This window comes from Amblyomma americanum, chromosome 3, assembly GCF_052857255.1.
Source record: "Amblyomma americanum isolate KBUSLIRL-KWMA chromosome 3, ASM5285725v1, whole genome shotgun sequence".
Taxonomy (NCBI): Eukaryota; Metazoa; Arthropoda; class Arachnida; order Ixodida; family Ixodidae; genus Amblyomma; species Amblyomma americanum.
Genome location: NC_135499.1, coordinates 198,701,783 through 198,716,292, shown reverse-complemented (window position 1 = coordinate 198,716,292; position 14,510 = coordinate 198,701,783). Strand labels below are relative to the sequence as shown.

General features: G+C 41.9%; 1 protein-coding gene across 1 annotated transcript; it reads left to right on the top strand.

The window, feature by feature from the left end:
* Positions 1-235: 235 nt before the first annotated feature.
* Positions 236-13,424, top strand: LOC144125832 (5-taurinomethyluridine-[tRNA] synthase subunit GTPB3, mitochondrial). The gene is made up of 8 exons (XM_077659554.1): positions 236-520; positions 651-786; positions 876-1,029; positions 8,294-8,366; positions 8,423-8,566; positions 9,847-10,012; positions 11,107-11,394; positions 13,094-13,424. The coding sequence occupies exons 1-8, from the start codon at positions 247-249 to the stop codon at positions 13,323-13,325; spliced, it is 1,467 nt and encodes a 488-aa protein (XP_077515680.1). The 5' UTR covers positions 236-246; the 3' UTR covers positions 13,326-13,424.
* Positions 13,425-14,510: the final 1,086 nt, after the last annotated feature.

Below are 14,510 nucleotides of genomic sequence, written 5' to 3'. Positions count from 1 at the left end.
AAGCAACACAATTGCGCAGTTGCGCACTCATTATTTTCAAAAGTGCAAAAAAAAAACTTTTTTATTTATGTAGTACAAGAAGCAAAATTAAACAAACAAAAACTCAGCAAATGTTTTTCAAAACAGAGTGTTCGTCAAATTAGTGGAAATGTCCCCAAAAAGCCAAACCTAGCCCACCTAGCCGCATGAAGCGAAGCCAGCGCGAAGCCATGAACACAGTAGCATAGTTACGTTACCATAGTAGCTATGTGCACGCTGTTCGCGGTGGCGATGTATCTTCGCGTACGAAACATTTCGTCATTCGTGAGAACAAAGTCGACGTCGACTATTTTCGCACTTTCTTCCGGTTCAGTAAGGAGCGCCCTTGCCACAATCAGAGTATCTGGGCCGCACGCCGCAGCTGTACTGCGTCGCATAGCCAACCTGAAGCAGCCGACGCCGCGGAAAGCACTGCTGCGAAAGCTGGTGCATCCTTGCTCGGGCGTTCATCTCGACAGCGCCATTGTTTTGTGGTTTCCTTGTATGAATGATTATTTGGTTGTTGCCTTAGGTGTACATTTTTAGGGGAAAGAGAGACGACGAGAAAAACTCGCTATCACGGCACTGGCGGTGCTTCGACGATTAATTTGTGCTTTCACATTGCTGTGCAGCACCTCACAGTTACACTGGTGAAGACTGCTGCGAACTGCATGTTCACGGAGGCCCCGGGGTTGTTAACGCAGTACTGGGTGCACTGTCACACATTGAAGACGTAAGGCAGGCAGAGCCCGGCGAGTTTACAAAGAGGTGGCATATTTTAATTGAACTCTCTTACATTATTAATATCCCGCGCTTCATGTGCTTATAAACTATGGTGGATTTTTTTTTTTTTTCAGGGCTTTCTTGAATGGCAAAATGGACTTAGCAGAGGTTGAAGGCTTGGCAGACCTGTTACGAGCCGAGACAGAAGCCCAGAGGATCCAGGCGTTGGAACAGATGGAAGGAAGCCTCAGCAAGCTCTACATGCAGTGGACACACGACCTTAAGATGGTAGATGTTATTACTGCGTAATGTTCTCCCAAAATCCACCCAGTCTTCTTCCTTGAGATTGTATCCCATTTGTGAGTTCACTGCTTCTAATGAGTATCCTCCACTACGAGAGTTTCACGTAATGCATTACATCTAATTAATTACTGGTAATCGGTTATTTTTTCCTAACAGCAGGTTGTAACCAACGGTACAACTTTGAGGAAACACGACGGCAAACATGGGGATATTTCCTTCATGACCAAGCGGTTGTGGAGAAACATCGCGCGATCATGTCCGGACTACATACGGGTCACCACCGTCTTGTATGGCTGTTCTAATCTCGAGAAATGTCACATGACCACTCCGCAAGGTCCATACCTGCTTCATTCATCGAAGCAACTATGGGCTGTTGCGCAAGGTGTTCATACGTGATAATACCGCCCTTTCCTGGAGCACATACATAGAGAGTTCAGTGTAGCTAATAATCTCTTAATGAGAAAATTTGGGGAAATTAGCAACGACAACCTCGAAAAACAACTTTTCAAAATTAACGTGCAACAAAATACCACTAAAGGCGCAGTAGTTCATTGTAGTCGGACTAATTTTTTAATGCGAAGGCATTTCTTGTCTAATGAGTAGCATACAGGACCTACCATCAGAGCATGTCCGCACGAATTGTCAATCATCCATTATAGAAGAAATTAATAGAACAGTTCATTTCCGTTTAGTTCAGTCGTACAATGGCTGAGGAGAAAGGAAATCAAGCTGCGCACGCGGCTTGACAAAGCTCCCATCTCCCGTAGCTGTTCAACACAGCGATGGCAGATAAAAGTAACAACAAAACAAGAAAATACATGAAATAAATGTGTACAATATCTTCATAATAGGTCACCAGCATAGTCTCTGTACTGTTACACGCAGGCAAAGAATAGCAGATTAATGACATCACTTGAATACTTAGTATAATTTACAGCTGGATATTATTCATCTGTAGGAACATCTTTCTGATACTGTTATATGAAACAGAGAGAATGGATGGATTAGTGAAAGTGTATGTTCAGGAAAGACTGTAATACATATCTTAGTGTTTGAAATCCGTAATTTGTGCATGGACAAGGTACATAACAGTATTCATAGTGTTCTGTATTATGAAGAACGGTATTTTCCCATATATTAGCAAGGTCAGTTAAAAATGTAGTGTCACTGTGTACTTGAGATTTATACAGCTGAATCACACGGTACTGATGGATAAGCCTCGCATTCATGATGCAGTATTTTAAAAATAAAGAATTTGTAGGTGCTTAATATGTAGCACCTGCTATTGCTCGTACTGCATTTTTTTGTAATAATAAAATCGTTTGTTTGCATTGTTGTGCCCCAAACCGAATCACAATATTTAATATGAGAGTCAAAACATCTGGAGCATGGTAGATTACAAGTTTTGTCCTAGTAGGTACCTTGCACTTTAATGAATTTGTTATGGGATAACCACATCAAGCAATTGGAGGGTTTACCCTCCAATTGCTTGATATGGTTATCCCATAAAAAATTCATTAAAGTGAACACCAAATAATTATGTAATTAGCATGACTGAATAATTAGGTCACCAAATTATTAATTTATGAATTAATTGGATGATGTTGTTAATGTGTTGCATTCGTCATTTATTGCACAAATTAATCGATAATTTATTATATTGATGAATTCGTTAATTGCTGAAATAATTAAACTCAGTTACATTCAGTTGTCACTGAACTGATTAATTTGGTGAAGTAATTTATCAGTTGAATTAGTCAAATCTCCACTTTGCTCATCCCTGTCCCCCCTTTCATTCTGTGTTCTCTCCAAACCCCTGTTCTCACGTATTCTCCTTCCCTCCTCGTCACCTGACCACACCAACAGAGCCTGCAGTCAGTATTTACCCTTTAAGCCAGTTGTATATTTTAGTGCCATTTTCCTGACCTTGCATACCTACCTTTTTCACCACACCTGGGCATTCTCCACGAGAAGCAGCACGTATATGCAGGCCTGACACCAATACCTGTACGTCACTGTTAAGCAGTCTTGTACGCCTTGCAGAATTAGTATAACCGATTACAATTAGGATTATTTCATCTCAATTGTAACTAATTTCTATGGTTAGTTAAGCCCTCCCAAAAGTAAGTGACCATTTACACAAGAGTAATCGATTACTGTTATACATTATTTTTCTTTCCAGTTTTATTACCTTAGGACAAATACACATGGACTAGAATGAGCCAATGCGGCTTCTTTGATCTGTTTGCTGCAAATTCAAACACTGTTACTTTTCACCAGCAGTCATTTTTTTCATGTTTTCTCGTGAAAACATGAGCAGCGACACTGAAGACTGTCTCGGTGTATGTGCTGGAGGGTAGGGTGGAGTTGTTACATACGAATACACAAACCGCGCTTTATTGCTATTCGCTTTCTGGGCAGACAAAGCTCAGGCTCATTAAACATGACATTCTGTTGTGCCATCGTGAAGAAATATGGGAACCATGGAACGCAGGGCTAGTCAAATGTAGGCCATTTGGGCTTGCAATTCTGGGCATCCTTGCCTGCACAGCTTTTCTGCAGCTTGAACATTGTCTGTCTATCATGAAGGAATATTCAACACTAACACTAGTATTTATCACCAGGCTCAGTGGTTACAATTTGTTTTTTGAATAAAAAGTAGCTGGGTAATCATTTACTGAAAAAATGTCATTGGATTATTGAAAACATTACCCCTTTTGAAAAAGTAATCATTGCATTACAAAACTCCTAGAATATGTAATTTATAAGCATTCAATTGTAATTCATTACGTAAAATTCTGTTGTTAACCCACGAAGAAAAAAAAATGCTGGAAATTTCAGCTGGAACTAATTGGATATTACAATTCATTCTATTGTGCTTTTAGTCCACTAGTTGGATCTGACCAGTTGGACTCATTACAGACATTTAGAACAGGGGGACCCTATTGGTTAGGGGATATAGCGGAATGCCAAAGCGCATGCGTAGAACAATAACACTCCTCGGGTTATTGTCCTGCACAGGCGTACTGGCAGTCTGGCTGTTATCCCCCTACTCGACAGGGTCCCCCTATTCTAAAACCCGCTATTAGGTCCTTGTTAGTTACTGTGTCCAGCAAATATTTACTAAGTGTACCTCCAAATTAAAGGACTGCAGAGACCTAATTTTATATGCATGTTTTCTTCTTTTTAATGATGTACAAGACATTAGAATAGGCGAACCGCCATATGCTATTTGCCGATGACTGCCAAATATTTTAAATTTGAATTTCTTCTCTCATGCTGTTTTGGTTTCATCGACCAAGCGATGGCTGTGGCGTCTAAGTGTGTTTTAAGACACGTAAGGCACGAAAAAAACTGCAGTATACCGCTGATACATTGTTTTTTTGTTGGCCTAAACATTGTAGTCAATTGGTAAGACCATTTGGGCTCACCAGTTGACAATAACTTATCCAGCTGAGCGTCTGATTTGAATGTGACCTCTGCCTTAAACTGGTGCTGTGTCCAACTGGCAGTCTATTTGGACTGTCCAGTTGGGGCAACAAACTTAATTTCTTCAATTGAGAGCCCATTTGGAGTATCCGTTTTGAATGCTACTCCAGTGAGAAACAGTCGGAAACTCATTTTGTCCAGCTGGTAGTCCATTTGGACTATCTAGCCAGAACACCACTCCAGTTAAAACCAGTTGTACACCATTTGGGTCCCATTGGAACCAATTGTCTTTTTTTTCTTTTTACTGGGAAGCCTTGCAAATACATTCCGCGTGCTTCCCCCAGATACTGTGAGATACAATGTTTTGTACAGCAAACGTGGAAAAAAAAGCAACCACTAGCACACACAGGATATGTTCACACATACAGTTTACAGGAGGAAAGAGGGTACTTGCCTGCTGTTTTACTTTACTTAGCACTTTACTTATTCTTTCATGGCACTTTCATAAAAAATGATTATTTGTGACTTAATCCTTGCTAAGACAGCAAACGCCTTATGATGCCACCGTGAAAACTGTTTTTTTCTAAATGTGCATGATGCTTTGAAAATGGTGGTAAAGGCTGCCTTTGAGTGGCGTCCTTAGAGAAGAGCATGCTTAAGAGCAGAAGTTATTGTTAGATTTACAAATGAAGCTTTGAATGTTTCTCTTTTTGCTTATGGACCATGTTGAATTCAAATGGAGACGAGATACTTGGTATGGCACCATGATGCACAGCTGATTTTGCTTCTCTGGTTTATTATCCTCAAGATGCACATCATTCCCATGTCCCATTTTATCGTTGCTTAGCTTGTCTTCTCTCAATAAGGCAGTGATTAACTAGCACGTCATATTAATTTCTTGGCACCTTAAGGTGCTCTAGAATATGTACCATAAATGAAAGAGAGATGGAGCTGACCTTTATCTGAGCTGTTCATGAGCTGTGAGCACTTTGTAGGGCAGTACTTGTAAGCAAAGATACTAAGCTGAGCCAAATATCATTTGAATTTGGTTAAACACAAATGCACAAAGTGTGTTTCAGATTAGCTTGGAGCTGTGTTTAGAAGACCTGCTGGTACATAACTGCGTAACCCGTGAATCAACTTCCCAAACATTACCGTATTCACCATCATCATTTATTGTCCCTTAAGGGCCCCGGGTCGGGCATTACATAAAGAAGGGGGAAGCAAGCAAGTACGTTTGTGGTGATTTCATTATATTATTATTATACTGCAAAAAAAAAAGGCATGGTAACGTTATACATTTCTGTGGAACTATGCGTAATGAAAGTACAATGCAAAAACCAAACGGATGACAAGAGCACCTATGTGATACGTGTCTGCATTCGCTTACAGAATATTCGAAACAGTTTTTACAAGCACAATACGCACAAAACTACGCAGGCACAGAACAAAAGGTAATATATAAATTGAGACTGGAGTCGAGCAGGAAAAGAGAAATTGATAACCTTTTGCTGTTCATCAGTTTAATTAAGCAAAATGAGCTGATATGAAATGCCTAAATTTGGAGTTGATGCATTCATAGGCGGTAGATTCGGAAATCAAATTCCATTTATCATTAGCCGAGGGCAAGAATGCCTTACTGAATGCATTTGTGGAACCAGTTATACGCTGCGCACTCAGAGAATTGAGAAACCGACGTGATGTTTTACGGGTGGTACTAGAAGGCAGGTTCAAAGGTCGGGGCGGTTATGACACAGATTATTAAGCAAATTAAGCGAGCCACCTGATTCTGGATAATTTAAAGTAATTCAATTAGGTAATGTTTATGAGGACTCCATATTGCACAGCTAGATTCAATTTTCGATCTAACTTATTCCTCATAGGAAAGTTTTCGAATGTAACTGGGAGATAAAAAAAAAGATCATCTGATGAAGCCAAGTGTTTTGGATGTGTCAGTCACAAGTTTGTTATATGTTCAGACCAGTTCAGTTTATCTGTGATAACACCTAGATATCACTAAGATTCAACACGTGATAATGAGTATGTATAATCTAGGGTGGAATGCTTTCGGGACACTTGCATACTCTTACATTTGGACTTATTCAGCTTCATCAGCCAGGTGGCCCTTCTGCGGGAGTGACTGGTCAGAGGTAGTAGTAATGCGACGATAAAGCACACAATCGTCAGCAAAGAGGCGAATTGTGGATGAAATGCCTGTAGGGAGGTTGTTGATAAAGTTTAAAAATAAAAGCGGTTCTAGGACAGAGCCTTGTGGTACACCTGAAATAAGATTGGAGGTTTTGGAGCGACGGTTTCCAGTAACAGGAAACTGAGTACAGTCTCAGAAGAAAAAGAAAATCCATGACGGTATTAAGACATCTAGGGAGAGAAGCGCGAGTTTAGCCATCAGGCGTGTGTGCTACCTGATGAAAGGCTTTAGAGAAATCTAGATGGATGATATCAGTTTGAAATGGAGAATCCAGGTTGAGGTTTAGGTCCATAGTATATTCCTACAGCTGGGTATCGCATGAAAATCCAGAGTAGAATCCATGCTGGTTGGTGAAAAAGAAGGAACTTTTTGTCCAGGTGAAAAGCAACTTGTGACTATATGATATATTCCAGCATTTTACGGGAAGTACATGTTGATGAAATTGGGTTATAGTTTGATGGGTCAGAATGACCGCCTGCCTTGAAAACTGGAACAACCTTGCTTAATATCCAATCATTCGGTGTTGAGCTACTTGAAATTGATTGGCTAAAAATTATTTGTAATATCTGGCTTGAAATTTCTTTAGTGCCTTTTAGAAACGTGTCAGGTATCTCGTCAGGCCCAGGAGCGTTAACTTCAGGTTGTCAATAAGTTTACCTATGCCTTTGGTAGAAATGGAAATCGGGCATCTGGCTAAAACTACCGCTGGGATGGTTGGGTGCATTCAGGACCGGCTCTGGAGTAAAACGGAAGAAAAGTATGTATTCATAACATCTGTACACATATTTTGTTGTGAGTTATGGTTTAGTAATAGGATCTTCCAGAATTTTGGGGGGTTACTTCTGATGATATTATGCAAATCATTACTGAAAAATTTGTTTTGGTGCACCTCAAAAGATTCATACAGTTCCGGAGGCATTTGAAATACTTGCCCCATTTTGAATTGGAGGCTGAATTTTTGGCTGCCCGGAAAAGGTGTTTTTTTTTTTTTTTTGAACAGCCATCAGAGAGCATTGGAAAACCATTGCTTGTCAGCATCTTTGCGAGTGCAGACAAGGGGGACAAGTGATTCCATGAGTGATACCATTTTTTGGCTGCAAAGCAACCAGGTGCTATCAACTGTTCGGGAATGGGCAGATTTACTGAATTGATGCAGAAACACTTTCAGGCCCTAGGTAATTTGCGCATAGTCGGCTTTGTTATAGTCTTGAATGTATTTTAATGATGGCAAGTGGGAATGGATGACAAAGGACAAATTAAAAAATAGTAGGTTATGATCACTAATCCAACTGTTGCATGAGAAAGACTGAAACAACTCGGGCTTTGAGTCAAGTACAAGATCAAGAATGTTGGTACCACACGTTGGGAGTTTAGCAGACTGAACTGAATTAAAAGTAAGAATTAATTCAAGGAATTTTTTTGACTGTCGAGATGATGCTGACAACTGCTCCCAGTCGATGTCAGGGTAGTTAAAATCCCTGCAAAATACAAAAGTTCCACACGGGAAGAGTGGGACCGGAGGTCTAGAAAGATGGAATACAACACTCAGAATATGGCTCATTTCACTCATTCTCATTTCATCATTCAATTCTCATTTTCTCTCTCTTTCAGTGCCTGGCAAATGTTGAAGCCTTCATCGACTTCAGTGAGGACCAGGGGATAGAAGAAGCCATACTGGACTCCGGTACTGCACACCACTGACCAGCTCCCTACATTCGTTTCTAATGAAGGCCATTCCAGCTGCAGCCCAGGCTGAAAAGCTAGCCACAGAGATCCAGGCTCACCTATCGGATGGGCGACGTGGAGAAAGATTACGAGGTGGTGTAAAGGTTGCCATTATCGGCCGGACCAATGTTGGAAAAAGCAGCCTCTTTAATGCCTTGTGTAAGTAGTATTGAGTCATTGACATCTTCATACTCACCGTTTAATGCTTACTTGGTTTACTGAGAAAAATAAATGGTGGTACGTCTGTCCTGTCACTAAGAGTAAGAGCGCAATGTGTTTTTAGTCGGCAACAGTACAGTACACAGCTGTACTTGGCTGTTGCGTGCAGAATCATTGCCGCGCTCCTGAAACTGCTGTGCTTTCTAGTTCAAGCATATAATGCATTGAATTTCTACTCTAAATTTGTCAATTTGGTGCCTCTAGCCAAAATCATAAGTTTGACATGAAAGTCCCAGGATCCAGCGTATTTCAAATTTGGTGGTGAAGTTTGCTTCAGTGGGGCTATACAGTTGACTCCTTAAAACCTGCAGTGCACTGCCTCTGAGAGGCCTACATTCTACAAATAGCACATTCTGTTATGCCAGATGTGAACGCATAAAACAACCATAAAATGATGTATGTATGTGCAAAATGACATCACTACACCTGACCTCGCCTACAATACTGGAAAAAAAAAATTATTATAAATAGTGCATGGAAAAGGCCCCATTTGCTTTTCGGAGTGCAATGATACTTGTGTCTAGCTGACATCATTAACGTGCTTTGCTTGTGCTTCGATTTATTACCTTTTCAAACCGTTTTATGCTTCTTTCAGCTTGGGAGCTGCATCTTGCATCTCTGTGATGAGGCTCAAAAATGAGGCAACCAGACACGGTTCTTGGCAATAGATTTTAAAAACATACTCCCCACATGAATATTTCTTTGCATTTACTCTTTGATGTTGCAAAAGTGCAGAGTCTCACTCAAGATGCATAAATACGTTAGGAAATATAGCCAGCATAAAATATTTACAACTTTTCGTCTGAAGGATTTGTAAGGTAAGAGTAGTTTCAACAGAGCCCTTGAGCCATTCCTTATTGAATCTGCAAACTTTTCAATGCCAAGGCAGTGTTAAAAACAGTTCTGCTTCAGCGTTTCCTGGGTTTGAATGAATTTGTGTTATTAGTTTTGTTTGTCATAAATTATAACTAGAGTCCTTTCGGCTTTAGCTCAGAGGAAATGGAAGCAAGCAAGTGAATGAGTGAACGATCAAGTGGATGATTCCGATTTAATGAGTGACTGATTAGGTGGACAATTGCACTGGTGTATGTCATGGCTCACAAAAACAAACAGATACCGGTTTTTGCATGACCAAGATGAGTATTAAAAATCATTAAAAAAATCAATGAAAGCATTAGGAAATCATGGCTGTTTGTTTTCTCACTCTCTTTGTGAAACAGGTCAGAGGGATGCGGCCATAGTGTCGCCTATTGCAGGAACAACAAGAGATGTGGTCGAGAGCATGTTGGATATTGGCGGCTACCCTGCTGTGTTTTCTGATACTGCTGGCCTTCGCAACAGTGATGACCCAGTTGAACAAGAAGGAATTTCGCGTGCCCAGCGCTGGTAATAATGGCAGGCCCACTTGTAAGCCTTGTGGTCTTTTGGCTTCTTAAGCTAAGGGTAACTTCAAACATGGTAGCATTTGTGAGCAAACCTGTAGGTACAGAGTGATATGTGATCATTGAACAGCTCCATCTCAGTCAGATTAAGAGAGAGAGAGAGAGAGATAGCACAGGTAGGAGAGCAGACATCGGAGGCATAGCAGAGTGACTTCAGAGACCTGCAGTCCAAAGCACCAGGAGATGGGGCATAAAAGGCTGCTATCAAAAGCACAGTATTAGTGGTGAAATGAAACAAGGTGTACAGCGTGGAGGGAAGGACGTACGGAATGGAAGAAGAGACTAAAGTCGGCCATCGCTTGCCTCTCTTCTGGCTTTCATTATGACACTCTAATGCAGTACACTGCTTCCAATATGTCATTCGTGCTTGCGATAATCTGTAGTGCACTTAGCCTTGAGCTTCAGTGAACTGTCTCGAATCAGTGGGCTGTTGAGTGGTTGTCCGCAAAGGCCAGTGATGAGTGTTATAGTGCCACTTCATTTCAACTGGAATTACCACAGCTGCTCTAGTTGTAGTTTTTGTGCACAACTGCATAGTTATTGACATTAGTTTTGTGCGCTCACATCGTGTTACGTGATGGATAGAGGCAAACACAGTCTGTGCAGCAAGGCAGTAGCAATGGCGGTGGAACTTTGTGCGACTTTCATCCTAGGTGGCATGAGCAAACAGAAGGTGGATGACATGTACAAATTCTGCCTATTGGCGTCACGAAAAGCTAATGGTGTGGTCAGCTTTTTAAACCTGGAGACACAGACCAATGCACAAACGGAGGTGTAGGTATTTGAGTGGCTTGTGTCGTGAGATATCTTTCTCATTTTCACAGAGGTGGGCAGATTTATTTCCATGGTTTGGATAAATGTAGTGTGCAGGAATCTGCTAGGCGCCACCATTAGAATGCAGCTTTTCATGAAACGTTCAGGTTCTTTAAATTTTAATTTAACATATGCTCTATGACCTGAATATATACAGCTATTCAGGAAAGGGGAAGACAAAAATTTTGCTTGTATCAGTTAAGTGGAAAACAACTTCCATTTCAGGGCAGCTGGTGCAGATCTGGCACTCATAGTGGTGGATTCAAAGGAGTTCCTCCACCTGCAACCCACGACAGATTTTACTGAGGACTACTTGAAGCAACTCGGTCTGATGTCGTGTGCGCCACTACGCCTGATTGTCTTCAACAAGCGAGACCTTTTGTCTGCTGATGAGCAAGTGGCAGTCGAAAAAAAAGCAAAGAGGCTGCCTGTTGAGAGCTGCTTCACATCTTGCACCACGCTTCAAGGCATTGCCGACTTGGTGAAGATCCTCAGCGCTCGGCTTGAAGCCTTGTGAGTGTTCTTGCATTTTTGATTGGTGCAGAAACTGTGAATTCACATTTGAGAACACGTAAAAATCTGTTAAGTTGTTTTTATTATAGTAGACTTCCTTTAAAACGAACTCGGTTAAGATGATTTGGTTTGGTTTGGTTTATGGGGGTTTAACGTCCCAAAGCGACTCAGGCTATGAGGGACGCCGTAGTGAAGGGCTCCGGAAATTTCGACCACCTGGGGTTCTTTTACATGCACTGACATCGCACAGCACACGGGCCTCTAAAATTTCGCCTCCATCGAAATTCGACCGCCGCGGCCGGGATTGAACCCGTGTCTTTCGGGCCAGCAGCCGAGCACCATAACCACTCAAACACCGCGGCGGCTATCGGTTAAGATGAATTCTCGGAGAAGGTGAACAAGCGAGATCATTTGGTTGGTTTCCTATATAGGACTGAATTAATGCAAAGGAAATCTGCTTAAGATGAACCGTTTCATGTGTCCTTCAGTTAAGACGAACTTTCGCAGCAACCGCGAGCAACAGCAACCACGTTTAACAGCACTCACAAGGTGTCCGCGCGGCATTAAGGGAAGAAAAATGTACAAAATGCATTTACGCAAGAAAGAGCACCCCCGCAAGATGGCTTCCGCACACCTTCGCACAAAGCTGTGGGAAAGCAGTCTTGCAAGAGTGCGCTTCCTTGGGGGAAGGCTGTTGTGCCTTGCCAGTGCGTTAAAAGCAGGGCACCACCGCGCCTGTGCTGGCGTAGAGGTCAGATCTCGGCATTGTGCGCATGTTACCCCACCCACATACTAGAAGGTATGTATGTGCAAAGTGCATCCGCTCGTTGATTTAGAGCTTAAAAACTGTGGGGCTGCATTTTTAACAGACATTGTGTCACAACAAGCGTTTGGCGCAGAGATGGTCAGATATCGGCGCTGTGCACATCGCCTGTGGTGTAGGGAAACATACGTGGTGTGGTAACAGCTATGCTGCAGAAAAAGCGAAATAAGAGAGACGCACACTTGCCCTGCTGGGTGCCTTCGCAGTACTCAAGAGCAGGATGGAAAGAAAAAAAAACAAAAAGCAGCCACTATGAGATGCAGCAAGAAAAAAAAGATGGCCGTAAGGAGAAAACTAGACCCATTTTCAAGCAGGATAACACAAGCTTGTTTTATGCTCTCAGTCTTCAGCACACTTTATGCATGGTGCATTAAATGCACTATCTGCAGTTAGCCTCTCTCTGAAAAGATATTTTATTTATTTTTTTCATGTAACATATGCTGGGTGTCCCAGCTAACTTTAGCCTGGGTTTAAAAATATACCGAGGCACTCTAAGACGACACGACCAAATGCATGTTGTTGGCTGTTTTATGGAGCAAGTCACACTATTTTTTGTATTCTGCTTAAACAGGCCACTGAAAGAGCATTTTATAGAAAATATAAAATATTTCAAAAAAGAAAGAAAAGAACAGGCAGATAATACACACTAGTGAATAAAGGAGCATATCATAGGCATGCAGAATATACTGTAGAAGCAAGATCAAAAAGCAACACAGTGTGAATGAGGGTACCAAAAAATCAAAAAAGGCCACAGTGGATGATCAGTGAATGATGAAACTAAGTTAAAGAGAGCACCATCAGTTCTGCAGTTAAAATGGCAGCAGTAAAGTATGAATCAGTATTGTTAAAGGTTGCTTCTCATGCTTTGCTTTACAGGTGTGGCAAGCCAGCAGAGTGTAGCCCCCTTCTGACCCAGGAAAGGCACAGAAGGAACCTCGAGCAGTGCTTGAAGCACCTAAAGCTATTCAGCACTGAGGTGCAGAGCGACTCGGTAATAGGTGCTGAACACTTGAGGATTGCAATCACTCACATTGGCAAGATCACAGGCCGTGTTTTCACAGAAGAAATACTTGACGTTATATTCAGGGACTTTTGTATTGGAAAATAAGTGTTTGTCGGACTCACTATGTGGACAGTGGTTGAGAGCAGAGATATAATAAAATTGAATGCACTGACACAATGTCTTTACGACTTTGGGTTGTCGCTATGTGCCTCTTACTCTTTCCTCGTTATGCACTACAACAAAGACCTGTTGTGATGCAGTTCATTAGGATTACAGTGCTCCGCTTCCTTAAATTTTGTGTCACACACACCAAAAACCCAATTAGTACATGTCCTCAGCACGTGCAGTATCCTGAATGGTATATACTGTGTGACAGTACTGGGTTTCATGACCTGCCACAAAATTTTGAAGTGTGGTGCAACTTTGAAAGGCTCACGGGTGGGCAGGAATGAATGAAAGAATAAGCTCTTATTGAGGCAGAGCCTGTGGCCATGGTCGAGGGATGGGGAAGAAGGAAAGTAATAGTTTACATCTAGGTCGTATGGCTACGAATTGGAAATAGGGCATGAGTAACCCACTAAGCGGGGTGAGAAGTCTCACCTCACGCTGGTTGTATAAGGCCACTTCGCCTACCATAGGCACCAAGGTCCTCCTTAATGCTGTGGAGGCCAAGAGAAAGCAGTTGACCAAAGGCAATGGCATCTGTGGGCGTGTCATGTTTGGTTGCCAAGTCCCTACCTTGATGAAAGAAGGAGCAGTGTCATATTAGGTGAAATAGATCTGGTTTACAATCAAGGGAACAGTACAGGTATTTCAGTAATCTGCGCTCATGTGGGATCTGCAACAGCGATCGTGGGTGATGGGAAGTGAGCCATTTGTGGAGGTTCTGGGGGCTGTACGCAGCATTACCACAAAGCTTGTTAACTGAAGCTTGGTCCACCTAGGAGAGCTTGGAGGTGTCAGTGAGAAAACCCTGAGTGGTGGTGTCATGAAGCCGGCGACAGTTGATGTTCCTGAGGCGATTTAATCGAAAATGTTAAATGGCAACGTTCTGCTTACAATGAGCTTCGGAAGAGACACATGGAATGTTCTCGTTAACAGGGTCCAGTGGAAGAGCGGAGGTAAGGAGATGCTCCCTAGCCGCTTTATGAGCGGAAGTGTCGTGTGGACAAGGAATGCTTTAAAGAAGCTCTGAAAAGTTATGGTATAGTTGGGACATTAAAGAATATCCTTCAGCAAGAATTTTTTTAATGTGTTTGTTGGAAGCCGTTATCTGTAGACCATTTTTTT